We start from the raw sequence: 20,256 nt of genomic DNA on the forward strand, positions 1-20,256 counted from the left end.
CGAAGATTCTGTTTGGGAATCTAAGAGATACACATTCAAGCTCTGTTGCATGTAGAACGGAAGTGGTTGTCAATCACGCGCGTTCATAAGTGAGAATGATAATGAGGGTCATATAATCATCACATTCATCATGTTCTTGGGTACGAATGAATATCTTGGAATAAGAATAAGAGAGAATTGAATGAAAGAAAATAGAATTGCATTAATACTTGAGGTACAGCAGAGCTCCACACCCTTAATCTATGGTGTGCAGAAACTCCACCGTTGAAAATACATAAGTGAGAGGTTCAGGCATGGCCGAATGGCCAGCCCCCTAAAACGTGATCAATAGCCTCTTAGGATGAAGAATAAAACAAAACTGAGACCAAAGATGTCTAATACAATAGTAAGAGGTCCTATATATACTAGACTAGCTACTAGGGTTTACATGAGTAAGTATTTAATGCATAAATCCACTTCCGGGGCCCACTTGGTGTATGTTTGGGCTGAGCTTGATCAATCCACGAGCTGAGGCTTCTTTTGGAGTTGAACTCCGAGTTATGACGTGTTTTGGGCGTTCAACTCCGGATCATGACGTTTTTCTTGGCGTTCACTTGCTGGAAAGCCCTGGATGTCTACTTTCCAACGCTGTTGAGAGCGTGTCAACTGAAGTTCTGTAGCTCCAGAAAATCCATTTCGAGTGCAGGGAGGTCAGATTCCAACAGCATCAGCAGTCCTTTTGTCAGCCTTTTTCAGAGTTTTGCTCAAGTCTCTCAATTTCAGCCAGAAATTACCTGAAATCACAGAAAAACACACAAACTCATAGTAAAGTCCAGAAATGTGAATTTAACATAAAAACTAATGAAAACATCCCTAAAAGTAGCTTAAACTTGCTAAAAATTACCTAAAAACAATGCCAAAAAGCGTATAAATTATCCGCTCATCACAACACCAAACTTAAATTGTTGCTTGTCCCCAAGCAACTGAAAATCAGTTAGGATAAAAAGAAGAGAATATACTATAAATTCCAGAATATCAATGAATATTAATTATAATTAAATGAGAGGGACTTGTAGCTTTTTGCTTCTGAACAGTTTTGGCATCTCACTTTTTCCTTTGAAGTTTAGAATGATTGGCTTCTCTAGGAACTTAGAATTTCGGATAGTGTTATTGACTTTCCTAGTTAAGTATGTTGATTCTTGAACACAGCTACTTTTATGTGTCTTGGCCGTGGCCCTAAGCACTTTGTTTTCCAGTATTACCACCGGATACATAAATGCCACAGACACATAACTGGGTGAACCTTTTCAGATTGTGACTCAGCTTTGCTAGAGTCCCCAGTTAGTGGTGTCCAGAGCTCTTAAGCACACTCTTTTGCTTTGGATCACGACTTTAACCACTCAGTCTCAAGCTTTTTACTTGGACCTTCATGACACAAGCACATGGTTAGGGACAGCTTGATTTAGCTGCTTAGGCCTGAATTTAATTTCCTTGGGCCCTCCTATCCATTGATGCTCAAAGCCTTGGATCCTTTTTACCCTTTGCCTTTTGGTTTTAAGGGCTCGTGGCTTTTTCTATTGCTCCTTCTCTTTTTTTTTTCGCCATTCACTGCTTTTTCTTGCTTCAAGAATCAATTTTATGATTTTTCAGATCATCAATAACATTTCTCTTTGTTCATCATTCTTTCAAGGGCCAACAGTTTTAACATTCATAAACAACAAGATCAAAAGACATATGCACTGTTCAAGCATTCATTCAGAAAACAAAAGTATTGTCACCACATCAATATAATTAAACTAAATTCAAGGATAAATTCGAAATTCATGTACTTCTTGTTCTTTTGAATTAAAACATTTTTATTTTAAGAGAGGTGAAGGATTAATGGAATTTATTCATAGCTTTAAGACATAGTTACTACATACTAATGATCATGAAGTAAAGACACAAAACATGGATAAACACAACATTAAAAACCGAAAAGCAGAAAGAAATAAGAACAAGGAATGAATCCACCTGAGTGAGGGTGGCGCCTTTTTGAAGGTCCAATGGTGCTCTTTGAGCTCCTCTATGTCTCTTCCTTGCTTCTGTTGAATGATTCCTAGTAATTTTGGTGTTCCTCCCCTTAGTTGCTTCCAATATTTGTGTGGAGGACAACTTATCCCCTGAGGTATCTCAGGGATCTCTTGATTTGCAGCCACATGTTCTACCACTGAGCTATGACGGCTTTATATTAGTCTTTCCATCTCCTATGACTCAGAGGTGGAAGCTTTTGTCTTTCCTTTGAGGTTTCTCTGGCCTTAGGTGCCATTAATGGTAATGGAAAAGCAAAAAAGCTATGCTTTTACCACACCAAACTTAAAACATTGCTCGCCCTCGAGCAAGAGAAGAAAGAAGAGAAGAAGAAGAAGAAAATGGAGGAGAGTGAGGGGAGATGGATTCGGCTATATGGGTGGGATTGGGTGGGAAGGAGAAGTTGAATTGTAAAGGTAGGTGGGGTGTATGGGGAAGAGTGGATAAATGTGGGTGGTGAATAAAAAATAGAAGGGATGACCATGAATGGGGAGAGAGAGGGCGAGGTAGGTGGGGATCCTGTGAGGTCCACAGATCCTGAGGTGTCAAGGAATTCCATCCCTGCACCAAATAGGCATGTAAAATGCCTTCGTGCACCATTCTGGCGTTCAAACGCCCATTGGTGCATGTTCTGGGCGTTCAACGCCCAAATGTAACATGTTTCTGGCGTTGAACGCCAGTTTCATGCTTGTTACTGGCGTTCAGCGCCAGTTTTTCCTCTCTGGGCACATTCCTGGCGTTCAGCGCCAGGATGTTGCTTGTTTCTGGCGTTCAGCACCAGAATGGTGCTCTGTTCTGGCGTTGAACGCCGGCCAGATGCACCTTACTGGCGTTGAACGCCAGCCTGTGCGTCCTCCAGGGTGCGAATTTTTTTCTTCTGCTATTTTTGATTCTGTTTTTAATTTTTATGATTTTTTCGTGACTCCTCATGATCATGTACCTAATAAAACACAAAATAGCAATAAAATATAATAAAATAAAAATTAGATAAATAAAATTGGGTTGCCTCCCAACAAGCGCTTCTTTAATGTCAATAGCTTGACAGTGGCTCTCATGGAGCCACAAGGTGATCAGGTCAATGTTGTATAGTTGTCCACACCAAACTTAGAGTTTGGATATGGGATCTTAACACCAAACTTAGAGTTTGGTTGTGGCCTCACAACACCAAACTTAGAGTTTAACTGTGTGGGCTCTTCTTGACTCTGAACTGAGAGAAGCTCTTCATGCTTACTCTCTTTTGTCACAGAGGGATGGCCATGTGCCTTAAACACAAGGTAGTCCCCATTCAATTGAAGGGCTAACTCACCTCTGTTGACATCTATCACAGCTCCTGCTGTGGCTAGGAAAGGTCTTCCAAGGATGATGCAATCATCCTCTTCCTTCCTAGTGTCTAAGATTATGAAATCAGCAGGGATGTAAAGGCCTTCAACCTTTACTAGCACGTCCTCTACTAATCCATAAGCTTGTCTCAATGACTTGTCTGCCAGTTGTAATGAGAACAAGGCAGGTTGTACCTCAATGATCCCCAGCTTCTCCATTACAGAGAGTGGCATAAGATTTATCCCTAACCCCAGATCACACAGAGCTTTTTCAAAGGTCATGGTGCCTATGGTACAAGGTATTAGGAACTTGCCAGGATCTTGTTTCTTTTGAGGTAGAGTTTTCTGAATCCAAGAATCTAGTTCACTAATGAGCAAGGGAGGTTCACTTTCCCAAGTCTCATTACCAAACAGTTTGGCATTCAGCTTCATGATAGCTCCTAAATATTGAGCAACTTGCTCTCCAGTTATGTCTTCATCCTCTTCAGAGGAGGAATAGTCTTCAGAGCTCATGAATGGCAGAAGGAGATTCAATGGAATCTCTATGGTCTCTGTATGAACCTCAGATTCCTTTGAATCCTTAATAGGAAACTCCTTCTTGCTTGAGGAACGTCCCAGGAGGTCTTCCTCACTAGGATTTTCGTCCTCCTCCTCCCTTGTGCATTCGGCCACATTGATCACATCAATGGCCTTGCACTCTCCTTTTGGATTCTCTTCTGTATTACTTGGGAGAATACTGGGAGGAGTTTCAATGACTTTCTTACTCAGCTGGCCCACTTGTGCCTCCAAATTTCTAATGGAGGATCTTGTTTCATTCATGAAACTGAAAGTGGCCTTTGACAGATCAGAGACTATATTGGCTAAATTAGAAGTGTTTTGTTCATAATTCTCTGTCTGTTGCTGGGAAGATGATGGATATGGCTTACTATTACTCGGCCTATTACGTCCACCATTGTTAAAACCTTGTTGAGGTTTTTGTTGATCCTTCCATGAGAAATTTGGATGATTTCTCCATGATGAGTTATAGGTGTTTCCATAAGGTTCACCCATGTAATTAACCTCTGCCATGGCAGGGTTTTCAGGATCATAAGCTTCTTCAGAAGCTGCCTCTCTAGTACTGTTAGATGCATGTTGCCATCCATTCAGATTTTGAGAGATCATGTTGACCTGTTGAGTCAACACTTTGTTCTGAGCCAATATGGCATTCAGAGCATCAATTTCAAGAACTCCTTTCTTTTGAGGTTTCCCATTGTTCACAGAATTCCTCTCAGAAGTGTACATGAATTGGTTGTTTGCAACCATGTCAATGAGTTCTTGAGCCTCTTCAGGCGTTTTCTTTAGGTGAATAGATCCACCTGCAGAATGGTCCAATGACATTTTCGAAAATTCAGAGAGACCATAATAGAATATATCTAAAATGGTCCATTCTGAAAACATGTCAGCTGGACATCTTTTGGTCAGCTGCTTGTATCTTTCCCAAGCTTCATAGAGGGATTCACCATCTTTTTGTTTGAAAGTTTGAACATCCACTCTCAGCTTGCTCAGCTTTTGAGGAGGAAAGAATTTGTCCAATAAGGCAGTGACCAGCTTATCCCATGAGTCCAGGCTATCCTTGGGTTGTGAATCCAACCATACTCTAGCTCTGTCTCTTACAGCAAAAGGGAAAAGCATGAGTCTGTAGACTTCAGGATCAACTCCATTCATCTTTACAGTCTCATAGATCTGTGTGTAGAGACTTTTCTTGGAGTTAAACGGCATCTTTTATGCCAGTTTGGGCATTTAACTCCAGCTTTTATCCAGTTTCTGGCGTTCAGAATAGGTCAGGAAGTTGGCGTTTGAACGCCAGCTTGCGTCGTCAAAACTCGGGCAAAGTTTGGACTATTATATATTTCTGGAAAGCCCAAGATGTCTACTTTCCAACACAATTAAGAGCGCATCAATTTGGCTTCTGTAGCTCCAAAAAATCCATTTAGAGTGCAGGGAGGTCAGAATCTAACAGCATCTACAGTCCTTTTCAGCCTCTGAATCAGATTTTTGCTCAGGTCCCTCTGATGACAAGTCATCATATACCCATTTTTCAAGCTAATTTCACTTGTTTTGTTAGCATTTATGCACTTTCTTGCATCCTAAGTAAGTGATTTGGAGTGAAAATGCATAACTTCTCTAAATCAAGCAACCACCATGAAATTAATGTTAATCCATGAGGTTTAAGCTAATTTTAATTGAACTTTAATTGATTTATAAGCCTCTTGAATTTAGTGATACTTGGAGTGGTTGTTTTGGTTCATTGTAGGTGAAGAAAAGAAAAGAAAAGGAAAAGCGTGGCCTAAGAAGTGTAGCCCAAGGAAAGGAAAGTGTGGCAAAGGAGAGAAGAAGCGTGCCGCATGCAAAGGGGGAGGCAACATTGCCCTCCACAAGGGCACACTGCCCTCTAGGAGGGCAACATAAGAGAACCAAGAAGAGAAGGCAACTCTGCCCTGCCCACTCCAAGGGCAGAGCACAATTTTGTGCCTTGGAACCAAGAAGAAGAGAACCTTGCCCTGCCCTTGTGGAGGGCAGAATCGGGCTCTCCAAGGAAGAAATTCAAAGAAAAAATGTCACCCATGCATGCTACAAGGATCGAACAAGGGACCATGAGGAAGCTAGGCACAAAGGTCCACTACCGTGCCAAGAAACCAAGGAAATTATTGTAGCGTGTGCTTCCTCCGTGATTCGAACGCGGGACGTGAAAGAAGGAACATTGCCCTGCCCTCTGCGCGGGCAGGGCAGAATCTTGTGGTTGGCGCACCAATTTTCGTCCCTGGCGCACCAAGTCTCGTTCTTGGCAGCACCAACGCGCGCTACGCTCGTCCCTGGCAGCACCAACTTTTCCTGCCCTGCCCTTGGCGCGGGCAGGGCAGCAACTTGCGCACCAAGAAGCAAATTCTGCGCACATCGCCGCACCAATCTCATGCACCAAGCACCAATTTTCTGCCCTGCCCTCCACAAGGGCAGGGCAGCCTCCTGGGAGTCACAATTTTGGGCCGAAAAATTCAATTAAAAATCTAATTGAATTCATTTTTTCACCAAATCAAAAGCCCACCCAAATCCCAATATCCAAGAATAGAAAGTGTATAAATAGGATTTAGTTTGATGTAATTAGGACTGACTTTTGAACTTGGAACCTTTACATATACACTTTTACCTTCACTTTTGAATTTCACTTTTACCTTTCTTTTGAGCTTTGGCAATTGTTCTTGGTGACTTCACTGAGATTTCTGAGAATTGAGGAGGAGAATTGATCTCTCTCTTCTTCATTCTTGCCTGAGCATTTCTAATCTTCTGTTTCTGAGTTTTGGGTGTGAGAAATTGAGGAAATTCTGTCTCAATTCCCATTCAAAATTCTCTTTACTTCTCTTTCTGCATAATTGAATCTATTTACATTTTCTTTACTGCTTCCTCTTCTAATTCTTGTCAATTGCTTTGTTAACTTGGATCTAGGAAGGCAAATAGAGATCTAGGCTCTGCTACCTAGTCTCTTGAGACCTGAGACCCAATTTTGCTTTTGGTTCTTCTGTGAACCTTGCTGCACTTTAATTTCCCATTCTGTTTGAATTTCTGTTTGATCTAAATTCATCTTCTACTTAATTGATTGCTGCAATTTACTTCTTCTTGTTTAAATTCTGCAATCCCTGTCCTCAATTCCCTTTTACTTTCAAGCAGTTTATATTTCTTGCAATTTAAGTTACTGCAATTTACATTTCTTGCACTTTAAGTTTCAGCCATTTACTTTCCTGTTCTTTAAGATTCAGTTCATTTTACCTTCCTGTTCTTTAATTTACTGCACATTTCCCTTTCCCCTTTACATTCCAAGCAATTTATCTTCTATTAAACACCAATCACTCAACCAACATTTGATTCGCTTGACTAAACCAACCACTAAACTAAAATTGCTCAATCCTTCAATCCCTGTGGGATCGACCTCACTCATGTGAGTTATTATTACTTGATGCGACCCGGTACACTTGCCGGTGAGTTTTGTGTTGGATCGTTTTCCACACACCAAGTTTTTGGCGCCGTTGCCGGGGATTGAAATAGATTGACAATGATTAAGTGAAGTGGAGGTCTAGATTAAGCACTTTTTCTTTTCTGTTATTCTAATTCTTACTAACACACTAACTGTTTGAGAAATTGCCCCTATTAACTCACTAACAATTTATCTCAAATAACTGTACCTAATTCTCAAGCGTGCTGTTGTTTGGTCATCCTGATTGTTTGCATATCACAGGAAATCAAGTTCCTACAGACAAAGGGGATCATGACATGAAGCCACCACTCATTACACTCATCAAGAACAATTGTTCTTTTGACGGAAATCCATCGGAAGATCCTCAGCAGCACGTATCCACTTTTCTAAAGACCTGTAATGCAGTCAAAACCAATGGTTCAGATCATGACACTTATAAGATTCTGTTATTTCCCTTCTCATTAAAGGGTGAAGCTGCACAATGGTTTGAAACTTTTCCTCAAGGAAGTATCACTAGTTGGGATGATTTGGTTACCAAATTTCTGGCCAAATTCACCTCATCTAGACAGATCATCCAGCTGAAAAAGGAGGAACATCTATTCACACAAGGGGATGAAGAACCACTCTTCAAGGCATGGGAAAGATACAAGAAAGCGACTGATAAAGTGGGCTTCCGAGCTTTCTATGAAGGATTGACCCCAGAAACAAGAAAAGCAGTGGATTACTTCTCAGATGGCCTACTCAAAGCAACAACAACTGCCCAAGGAATTTCAGACTTCAATGACAAAGAAGTCAACAACCAACACTCATTCGAGAAATCACAGAATGCAATCCCAAAAAAAGAAGTGACGAATATTGAAGGGGCGAATGCGTTCAAGGACCTAAATGGACAAATGCACCATCAAACACAGCAAAATATGGAACTGTCTGCTGCAGTGAATGCCAAATTTCCACCATGGAGACCTCATTCTTATCTGAGAATAAGGGAGCCTCAACATCAAGAACAAGGAAGTTTCCACCAGGGCAATCCCATGACCACAACCAATCAACATCCCCCACCCACTAATACCCCCCAAAGCCAATACTCACAACACAGACACTCCCAGACTCATTTCAACTGGAGAAGGAACGAGTACCAAAATCACAAACCAAGGGACTTTAATTATAACAACCATAATTTCACAAATCAACAAAAACATCATTACAGCAATAACAACCACTACACGCCACCACCACACCCACCCTTCTTACCTTTAACATGTCATAACCAACCAACCTCACAAGACTCTCAGAGAATCACAAATTTGGAGATCCTAATGGAGAGAATGATGAAACATCAAGAGGAGACAACAAGGAACCAAGAGATGTTAATGAGAGGAATTGAGGAGCAGATAGCTCAACTGGCGAAGTACTTTGCAGAAATGGGTGAGAAGAAACCAGATACTTTCTTCAAAACCATTGAAGATAAACCAACCAACAACAAAGATGCTACAAAGAAGGAAGGATGGAAAGGGATCATAGAGGACAATGAGAAAATACTGGACAAAGGAAGCACCAGCCAAGAAAAACACAACAAGGAATTCTTTCAAGAAGAAGTAGAGGATAGAACTAAAGAAAAGCAAAAAATCCTCACTGGAAAGTTTTCACTAAGGGATCGAGTGATGATCAATATTCAACCCTTGAAGGTGTCCCCACAGTTACTTGAGCACTACATTGTGACTAAGATCCTTCCACAAGAATCTATAGAGGTCATCAAAGAGGAAACCGGAAGGAAGTTCACAGTAAAGAAAGACAAGCTAAGACACTGTGATTTTCAACCTCCATGATCAGTAAAATAGAAGATGTCAAGCTAGTGACAATAAAAGAGCGCTTGTTGGGAGGCAACCCAACCTGAGGTAGTTGTCTTTTTCATAGCTTTTCAATAAAAATGTTGAATAATTGGTATGCATTGCAAGGAGCTAAGTTTGGTGTTGCACACCAAAACAATTTGAGGGAGAATGAAAACTTCTAAGTTTGGTGTTCCACCAAAAATATCATTTAAAAACACACTCTCACCTCTTGCATGATTCTAGCTCCAAGCAATCAATCGCATTATTCAACTGTTTAAATTGCTTTCTAGTTTAGATTCTATAACCTTTAGCAAGAACACAAGGTTTCACATATGGTTAAAATGGTTGCATAATAGGCAGTGGCAAATAACTAAGTTTGGTGTTCCCACACCAAAGTAAATCCAAGAGCCACATTATGCATACTAACCATATAATCAAGGGCTTGAGAAGCAAGCAACTTTGAGAATTATGCAGGACATGAGTCAACAATTGAAGACATTATGCATCTTAACTCAAAGAGGACACAACAGAAGAAAAATCAAAGGGCTGCAACTTCAAAGGTTGCATCTAAAACTTAATCCTTGCTGCTGTGAAATGTTTTGAATCTGGAAACCATTGTATGTCTTGCTAAAGTGTTTATCTAGCTGCAAGTGAAATTGTTTGTTAAAAATGCCAAATCTGCATAATGCTTGTTATCCATCACTCAGCTTTAAATTCTGTTTTGTTTCCCATATGCTTAAATAAAAGAGTTTGGTTTGAATTGAAAAGTAAAATATCCAATGTTGCATAAGCATGAATGGAAGTTGGTGGTGGTATATGTGTATGATTAAATGCATAACTCATGAAATAATTGTTGCATAATATCATTCTCATTCAATTGTGAGTTAGCTTGCTGCTACAAAGACTCTTATCAATAATGAAAAAGCCCTTGGTAACAAAAACAGAAAGAAAAAGGAAAGAAAAAGCCAAAATGGCAAGAAAAACAAAGAATAAAGGTTGGACACCAATAGCTTGGACCCTAGGACATATGCCTGTGGTGTTCTTGTACTAAGATCTGCTTGGATGAGTAAATTCTAAGGGGTATTTTAAAACCCGGTCACTTAGATCAACTGATTTGGGATGGCCAATTGAAAATCCACAATAAAGAGCAACTTAGATACAAAACATTTAGTTATCCAAAGAGATGCTGGGCATCAATGATCCTAGGAAGAATTAATGAGTCATGTGTCTGTGGTGGAAAGATGTTGAGCAAAAGAAAAGAAAATAAAGCCAAAGGCAATGCTGCAGCATTTGACACCCAACCTCTAAAAAATACAATAAGCTTGTTAAGCATTGAAAGCCAAGAAAAGTTAGCAAGGGAGTAAGTAAAAAGTGAGTCTTATAACAGCAAGTTTAGCAAGCTTTTGAGGAAAGATATATATTATGTAACAGGAATAATAACCTGAGTTGTCATTGTCTGCATAAATGCCCCATAGATCAAGTTCTGCTATCTGCATAATAAGGATAAGTATCCTTTTCTTATTCATTCCATTTACTCTTAGTTTTGATGCTTGCTTGGGGACAAGCAAGATTTAAGTTTGGTGTTGTGATGACAAGTCATCATATACCCATTTTTCAAGCTAATTTCACTTGTTTTGTTAGCATTTATGCACTTTCTTGCATCCTAAGTAAGTGATTTGGAGTGAAAATGCATAACTTCTCTAAATCAAGCAACCACCATGAAATTAATGTTAATCCATGAGGTTTAAGCTAATTTTAATTGAACTTTAATTGATTTATAAGCCTCTTGAATTTAGTGATACTTGGAGTGGTTGTTTTGGTTCATTGTAGGTGAAGAAAAGAAAAGAAAAGGAAAAGCGTGGCCTAAGAAGTGTAGCCCAAGGAAAGGAAAGTGTGGCAAAGGAGAGAAGAAGCGTGCCGCATGCAAAGGGGGAGGCAACATTGCCCTCCACAAGGGCACACTGCCCTCTAGGAGGGCAACATAAGAGAACCAAGAAGAGAAGGCAACTCTGCCCTGCCCACTCCAAGGGCAGAGCACAATTTTGTGCCTTGGAACCAAGAAGAAGAGAACCTTGCCCTGCCCTTGTGGAGGGCAGAATCGGGCTCTCCAAGGAAGAAATTCAAAGAAAAAATGTCACCCATGCATGCTACAAGGATCGAACAAGGGACCATGAGGAAGCTAGGCACAAAGGTCCACTACCGTGCCAAGAAACCAAGGAAATTATTGTAGCGTTTGCTTCCTCCGTGATTCGAACGCGGGACGTGAAAGAAGGAACATTGCCCTGCCCTCTGCGCGGGCAGGGCAGAATCTTGTGGTTGGCGCACCAATTTTCGTCCCTGGCGCACCAAGTCTCGTTCCTGGCAGCACCAACGCGCGCTACGCTCGTCCCTGGCAGCACCAACTTTTCCTGCCCTGCCCTTGGCGCGGGCAGGGCAGCAACTTGTGCACCAAGAAGCAAATTCTGCGCACATCGCCGCACCAATCTCATGCACCAAGCACCAATTTTCTGCCCTGCCCTCCACAAGGGCAGGGCAGCCTCCTGGGAGTCACAATTTTGGGCCGAAAAATTCAATTAAAAATCTAATTGAATTCATTTCTTCACCAAATCAAAAGCCCACCCAAATCCCAATATCCAAGAATAGAAAGTGTATAAATAGGATTTAGTTTGATATAATTAGGACTGACTTTTGAACTTGGAACCTTTACATATACACTTTTACCTTCACTTTTGAATTTCACTTTTACCTTTCTTTTGAGCTTTGGCAATTGTTCTTGGTGACTTCACTGAGATTTCTGTGAATTGGGGAGGAGAATTGATCTCTCTCTTCTTCATTCTTGCCTGAGCATTTCTAATCTTCTGTTTCTGAGTTTTAGGTGTGAGAAATTGAGGAAATTCTGTCTCAATTCCCATTCAAAATTCTCTTTACTTCTCTTTCTGCATAATTGAATCTATTTACATTTTCTTTACTGCTTCCTCTTCTAATTCTTGTCAATTGCTTTGTTAACTTGGATCTAGGAAGGCAAATAGAGATCTAGGCTCTGCTACCTAGTCTCTTGAGACCTGAGACCCAATTTTGCTTTTGGTTCTTCTGTGAACCTTGCTGCACTTTAATTTCCCATTCTGTTTGAATTTCTGTTTGATCTAAATTCATCTTCTACTTAATTGATTGCTGCAATTTACTTCTTCTTGTTTAAATTCTGCAATCCCTGTCCTCAATTCCCTTTTACTTTCAAGCAGTTTATATTTCTTGCAATTTAAGTTACTGCAATTTACATTTCTTGCACTTTAAGTTTCAGCCATTTACTTTCCTGTTCTTTAAGATTCAGTTCATTTTACCTTCCTGTTCTTTAATTTACTGCACATTTCCCTTTTCCCTTTACATTCCAAGCAATTTATCTTCTGTTAAACACCAATCACTCAACCAACATTTGATTCGCTTGACTAAACCAACCACTAAACTAAAATTGCTCAATCCTTCAATCCCTGTGGGATCGACCTCACTCATGTGAGTTATTATTACTTGATGTGACCCGGTACACTTGCCGGTGAGTTTTGTGTTGGATCGTTTTCCACACAGCACCCTCAATTTTAGCCAGAAAATACTTGAAATCACAGAAAAATACACAAACTCATAGTAAAGTCCAAAAATGTGAATTTTTGCTTAAAAACTAATAATTATTTACTAAAAACTAACTAAATCATACTAAAAACTACCTAGAAACAATACCAAAAAGTGTATAAATTATCCGCTCATCAGTAGGCGCCCATCGCCAACACTTGGTGCCAGCGCCAAGGTGTGTGAATGTTATTGGGCGCCCCATACCCATGGTGTATTGTGAAGTGGGAGCCCATCACCCTGTGTATTGTTTGGTTGGGGCCTAGTGCCTTCGAGGGAATGCATGGCTGGCGCTCAACACCCGCTCAATTGTACATGAAGGGCACCCAACGCTTGATTTTCCAAAGAAGATGGCACCCAACGCCTAAGAATTTCAATGGGAGGGCATCCGTCGCCCTAACTTTAGCCTCTAGGGTACGTTAAAAACATCACACAAACATTTAGTTTCAAACCTTAGATAACCAACTATAAATCAAGCATTAAATCACATTCAACTTATTACAAATTTATCAAACCTTACCTCTCTGTTGCCAGCTCACAATACCGATTTTCTTTCAACAATTTCTAGCTCGCTTCCTTTCTAATTTTAAAGCCAAAACAACTTTTAAACATATAACTCATGATGACCGAACCTTCATCATAAATTCAGGAAGAGATTCCTCACCTTTACAAATCTAGTACGGTTGTGAAAAGGAGAAAGAGGCGAACACTTTTATCAGTTTGAAATTTTCGTTAGGGGTTTAGAATCAAAAGGATCGATCTTCATAAGCTCACTAACTATAAAAATTTTTAACATTTTTTTATCTCATTCTACTTTCTCCAAGTCACGTACGAAGGAGAAAAGAAGGTAGGAAGTACTCCCTAGATTATATACAAAGATTGGAAAACAAGCAGGAGGTGAAAAAAATCAGAATGACTCAAATCTCGAAGTGATTATTCACCGGTCAAATTTGTAAAAATATTTATTAAGGAGATAATTACTAAAACTAGATATATTATGTAACTGATAATTATATCTTTCGAGTAAATATATGAGCTACTAGTATAAATGATATTAGTAACAAGAATGCCGGCATTAATCCGTATTGATAGATTTTAGGTCCTATTATTATATTATTATTATAAAATATCATAATTAAAATATTAATATAATAAAATATTAATATAATCAAATATTATTATTTAAAATTTTTTTATATTTAAAATATTGTTATTTATTTTTATTGCATGTTCAAAATTGGTTCGTCAAATGGAGTCTATTCGTGTAATCTCGAATTTTATGACCTTCCTATCGCTTAAAACTCGAGAAGTCAGTTACCGAAAATCTGGATTATTACATTAAAAGTTGTGGATTATCAGATTCGAAAATAGTTTTAATTCCACTCTTAATTCTAAGTACCAAACGTTAGTAGTAATGGATTACCTTTTTAAAATTGGTGTCATAGTTACTTAACGTCTTTAAAAAAATTTTATTTGCTATATAACAATCGTTTAAAATCCATATATAACAATCACTTAAAATAAATTTGACTAAATTAAAAAATAAAATTAGACCAAAAAAATTTAAATCATATTAAACTACACTAATTTTATTTTTAAATCAATCCAAATCATATTATAAATACTTTTTTTTCTCATTGTCACAGTATAATATCTCATTTATAAATAGATATACACATATCTCGTTTATACGGTCAATAAATTTTTTTTATAAACTCTTCATATTTCGTTTTTAAACGAGATCTAATCAATTAAAATTTTACTTATCACATTTATACTTATTTTATTTGCATTATACACGAAATATATAACACAATTTAAAAATATAATTTTTTTTTAAATTATATATACTAGTAAATAAAATATTTTTTTTTATTTTTTTTATTAAAAATAGGAGACTCGAATCCGCAACCTTTTAATTGAGTATGGGGAGACTATGCAATTTGAACTATAACTCATTGATAAATATTTTATTTATTTATTTATATAAAAATTTTAATAAAATATAAGATTTTAAGGGAACGAAAATTTAATTTATAAAATACAAATTTAAGTGTGTGCATCAGTGCATCCAAATACACAGATACCATCTGCATCAAAACCGAAGCAATGTAAGAATATTTCTCATAAATCTCAGCAACAAAAACCAAACAATACATTGTAAGAATTAAACAAAAGGAAAATAGTGAACATAGTATTCCATGTAGCACTGGTATAACAAAATAAATTTGAATTTTGAAATACCTGTTTTTGATTATCCATAACACAAAATCTTCTAATCGAACAAGAAGTAAGAATTGAAACCATAACCTCCTTCATATCATGATTTGCAATAAGTGAGTAACCACTAAATTAGTTAGTTAATTTAGCAAATTAGAGCATAAGATTTTTATTTTTTATTTTATTAATAAATATAAAATTTGGAATGATTGAATTTTATATTTATTTTAAAAAAAATTAATATTTCTGCAGGTAAGGTAAGTAGGGTAGAATTTAAAATTTTAGGGCGCAGGTAGATTTAGAGTTGAGAGATTCTAAATTCGCAGGTAGAGTAGGATAGAATTTTAATGAAATTTTCAACTCGCGTAAAGAATTAGGATAGAATTCAAAGCCTACCCTACCCTACCCATTGTCAGCCTTATTGCAGTATTATGTACATTTTTTTTCACTACTCGTCTATGTTCTAACACTGGCTATCTAAACCCTTTAATTTTTTTTTTGTTTACAAAATCCTTTAAATTTAAAATAGATAAATTTACAACTTTACCTTCATTAACATTATATGAAAAAAGTGACCTGACTGTCAAAAAAATAAAAAACAGAAAAAGTAGCTTTTGTAAGGACTAAAGAAGGAAGATAAATGGTCAAATTCATTCTTAAAAGATCACTTGTTTTACAAATTGGCTTTTAAAAACATTTTTTTAATCAAATTTATCCTTCAAAAATTTTAAATTAGTCATATTAATCATTCTATTACGTCTGTTTCTATTGCTTACGACATCAAAATTTGTTGATGAAATACGTTAAGTGACACCACACTACTAACAGCACATACCTGACAATCTTAATTGGCTACTAATATGATAAGTTTATGAAATTAGAACAAATTAATATCAAATTAAAAGAATCTTAAGGCATTGAAATCCTTCCATTTGAAGTCGATTTGATCTAATTTATAAACTAATCATGTTGGTAGCCAATCAAAATAATCATGTGTATATTATGGTGTCTCTTAATTTGTCACAACAAATTCTAATGCTATCGACAACGAAAGTGATAGAAGGATTAATATAAGTATATAACCAACTTAAAGTCTTTGAAGGACAAATTTAATTAAAAAAAATTTTCGAAAACAAATTTTGCAAACAGATAACTTTTTAAGAACGAATTTGACCATTTACTCCTACAAAGAGGTTAGATGCCATTCCTATTGTGGCTATGACTCCCCAGCCTTGTTGAAATGAGAGACATTATAAGGTTTGAAGTTGTTTGAAGTTGCTTTCAACAACGGTTATGATTAGGGAAAAACTTTTAATGCACTGAAATATTAAACAAACTCATTCAGGTCGAACTCAAACTCAAATTCGTATTCTTTTTTATCTGGATCCAACCTCAAATTGCTGCATGATACAAAAATGCAAAAAGCTGAAGCGACTGGAATGCTAGTATCCTTGAAATACTGGAAACGCTTTTCATAACTATATTCTAAATCTAACAAAAAATAACACAGAAAAAGAAATCCATTGTTCCCTAGGTACACGTATTTTTTAGGGTTAAGTATGATTTTGGTCCCTAACGTAGGGGTTGAAAATTTTTTTCGTCCCTCACCTTTTTTTCGCTCCAAAATGGTTCCCAAAGTTTCAGTTTGTTTTAAAATCGTCCTTTTTATCAATTATATTTTTTTATTACCAAATTACCCTTTATTAAAAAAATTATAAAATAAAATAAATATAAAATAAATAAATAAAAAAAAGAAAAAAAGAAAGAAAGGGGGGATACAGAAGCGGGGGTGGGTGGGGAGAGAAGGGGGGAGAAAAGGGGGGAGGGGGGGAAGGGGGGAGAGAAAGGAGACCCATGCACCGCCGCTGCCCCCGCCCGCCACTGCACCGCCGCCCCCGCCCGCCGCCACACCGACTTCTTCTTCTTCTTCTTCTTCTTCTTCCTCTTCATCCCGCCGCCACACCCACCGCCGCCCCCACTTCTTCTTCTTCTTCTTCTTCTTCTCCTGCCGCCACACCCACCGCCGCCCCCACTTCTTCTTCTTCTTCTTCTTCTTCTCCTGCCGCCACACCCACCGCCGCCCCCAGTTCTTCTTCTTCTTCTTCTTCTTCTTCCGCCGCCACACCCACCGCCGCCCCCACTTTTTTTTCTTCTTCTTCTTCTTCCCGCCGCCGCACCCACCGCCGCCCGCCGCTTCTTCTTCTTCTTCTGTGAATTCTGTTAATTGAATTTTTTTGTGAAATTTCTAGATCTGAGTTTTTGTTTATCTGAGTTGAGTTCTGAATTTTTTATGATGATTTTCTGAGTTGAGTTTTTGATTGTCTGAGTTTGAATCTGGATCTGAGTTTTGGATCTGAATTCTGATGAGGATGACGATGATGATGTTGATTTTTTGAGTTTTGGTTGGTGTGATAGAGATAGTGATGGAGTGACAGTGGGTGGGGGTGGGGGTGGGGGTTCTGGTTCTGGTTCTGGTGGTGGTGGTGGCATGATTTTGGGGAAGAAGGGATAGAGGCATTTTGGTTCGAAGGACCATTTTAAAAAAAAACTCAAACTTTGGGGACCATTTTGGAGCGAAAAAAAGGCGAGGGACGAAAAAAATTTTCAGCCCCTACGTTAGGGACCAAAATCATACTTAACCCTATTTTTACCATCTAAATGCAAAATCAAAACCCACATCCTAAAAATGGCACAAGCAACTGAAGATATACGGTAATGATTCGCCATTATACTAGTACAATTCAGCTTGAATCCCGGATAGAGCTTTAATTTTGAATCTTACTTCATTTCCATTCACGAGAGCTAGCTAGTTCATACCACAGAGAGTAGTATTACATTACAATTCAAGACATCAAGTCACCAATGCAAGTCTCAAATCCAAAAAAGCTAAAGCTACCTATCTCAAATTCTGAATTCGTAACTGCACTTCCTCCTTTAAACACGTTTGGAGGGTTCGGGATCCACTTTTAACTCAACTGAGAGGACCATTTTTTTTGTTAATTTAAAAACTCCAAAAGGAATCAGGACCATTTTTTTTGTTAATTTAAAAACTCCAAAAGGAATCTCACTACCATCGTTCATCTCTCACTATCAATCTAGTATTTGGAACTCTATACAATACATATAATTAAAAAAGAAAAAAAGAATCTAAGAAAAAAGAAAACTCAATATTAGAATAGAAAAACAAAAGAGGAAGAAATTAGACAAGATAAAGTTTCAAACCATGACATTTGCATCACGATGACCCTGCCGCCGCAGATCACCGCCTCTATTCTGATTCTCAGCCGACGAATTCGAGTTGGAACGCTTGCTTTCTTGGGCGGAGACAGCGGAGGGGATGGTGGCGCGGCAAATCGGGCAATTGGAGTGGCTGCTGAGCCACATGTCAATACAAGATGCGTGGAACGCGTGCTTGCAAGCGCTCAACTGGCGTACTTCTTCCCCGTCGGTGAATATGGACAGGCACACCGGACACTCGCCGCCAATCTCCGTCGACTCCTTCCGATACTTCACATCGGCGACAACACCGCCAGGAAAGGCAGCAGCTTCGATGTCGTCCTGAGAAGAGAGCTCCGATTGGACAGATGAGTCGCCGGAAAAATCACCGGCGGCGTGTTCCGAGCGGCTAGACGACGAGCACCTGAAGGCGAAGATGAAGGTGTAGATCAAGGCGGGGATGGTGACAATGGCGATGATGGCAAGGAGAAATTCCAGTGGGGAGAAGTTGGCAGAGCTGGAATCCACGGTGAACGGCGGTGGCGGCGGTACTGGGAGGACGGTGATCTGGAAGACGGAGCTGGGAGCGCCAGGGAATTGTGGTATAGTTGGCGGTGGCGGTGCTGGGAGGACGTTGATTTGTCCGACGACGTGTGGTGGAGGAGGAAGGGGGAGCTGCGGCTGCTGCGGCGGCGGGGCTGAAAAAATGGTGGGTGAGTTTTGCATGGTAGCAGGGAAAGATAGTGTGTCTAATTTTTATTGTTACTATCATAATTATTATGTTATGTGTGGTTTTGTTCTTCACTTTCTTTACTTTGCAATTTATTTAATTTTTAATTTCTTTTTGAGATTTTTTTCTCTTTTTGTTTAATCAAGGAAAAAGGTGGTTGAAAATGGTTGTTAGGAGAATGAAAGGGACCGATGGAGAGGGTGGAGTTTTGTTGTGAGTTCCTTGTAGCAATAATTCAGAAGGGTGAATGAGTGAGTAGTGAGTGATAAGATGAAGAGAATGGGAGCGAAGAAAAACATGTTGGTGTGATCATACCAACAGGACAAAGAACTAACAGCTGGACCCTTTCGAGTTTTGTCACGCTAGCTTTAAGTTTCTTTTTGTTTCTTATTTTCTATTTTATATTATTTTGATTTTTTATTTTATTCATTTTACTTTTATTTGTACTAATAATTAGGGGTATTTGCAGTGCGGTTTGATTCGATTTTTTAAAGAAAAATCATCCGATCCAATCGTTTAATTAAATTGTGGTTTGGTTTGGTTCGATTTTTTTACCGAGACTATCCGAACCAAACCGAATTGGTTTGGTTTGGTTTGATTTGTTCGGTTTTTCAATCAATTCAAAAAGAAAATTTCCAGTCTCCTTAAATTATATAACTATGCATTGCAACGTTGGTCCAATTTCATTGCTTCAATGGGAAAATGAATTGTAGGATAGGACCCCAAATGAAAAAATAAGACTGGATTAGGGGATTGTTCTAAAAGTAACGACGCTAGTACACAGAGAATTGTAGAACAAATATACCTGGCTTCTACTTTAACTTCAATACCTAGTGCTGTTGTAAAAGAAATTACTTAACATACATAAGACATGGCAATGAAATCAAGGTCTGGTGCACGAAATTGTGATCACTACTTTTCACAACTCAAATAATCCCCGGTAATGAATCCAAAAACTTGGTGCTCAATACCATGGTATAAACATAATTTCACAACTTCGCACAACTAACCAGCAAGTGCACTGGGTCGTCCAAGTAATAAACCTTACGCGAGTAAGGGTCGATCCCACGGAGATTGTTGGTATGAAGCAAGCTATGGTCACCTTGTAAATTTCAGTCAGGCAGATTCAAATGGTTATGGATAATATATGAATAAAACATAAAGATAGAGATACTTATGTAATTCATTGGTGAGAACTTCAGATAAGCGAATGGAGATGCTTTGTCCCTTCCGTCTCTCTGCTTTCCTACTGTCTTCATCCAATCCTTC

General features: G+C 38.5%; 2 protein-coding genes across 2 annotated transcripts; one reads left to right on the top strand and one right to left on the bottom strand.

Moving 5' to 3' along the window:
• Positions 1-16,895: 16,895 nt before the first annotated feature.
• Positions 16,896-17,553, top strand: LOC130975171 (cell wall integrity and stress response component 1-like). The gene is made up of 2 exons (XM_057899997.1): positions 16,896-17,251; positions 17,457-17,553. Exons 1-2 carry the CDS (start codon positions 16,896-16,898, stop codon positions 17,551-17,553), a joined length of 453 nt encoding a protein of 150 aa, XP_057755980.1.
• Positions 17,554-18,057: 504 nt separating this feature from the next.
• Positions 18,058-19,036, bottom strand: LOC130976476 (RING-H2 finger protein ATL33-like). The gene has a single exon (XM_057901348.1). The coding sequence runs from the start codon at positions 18,981-18,983 to the stop codon at positions 18,258-18,260; it is 726 nt and encodes a 241-aa protein (XP_057757331.1). The 5' UTR covers positions 18,984-19,036; the 3' UTR covers positions 18,058-18,257.
• Positions 19,037-20,256: the final 1,220 nt, after the last annotated feature.

Source organism: Arachis stenosperma, chromosome 4 (assembly GCF_014773155.1).
Source record: "Arachis stenosperma cultivar V10309 chromosome 4, arast.V10309.gnm1.PFL2, whole genome shotgun sequence".
NCBI classification, from domain to species: Eukaryota; Viridiplantae; Streptophyta; class Magnoliopsida; order Fabales; family Fabaceae; genus Arachis; species Arachis stenosperma.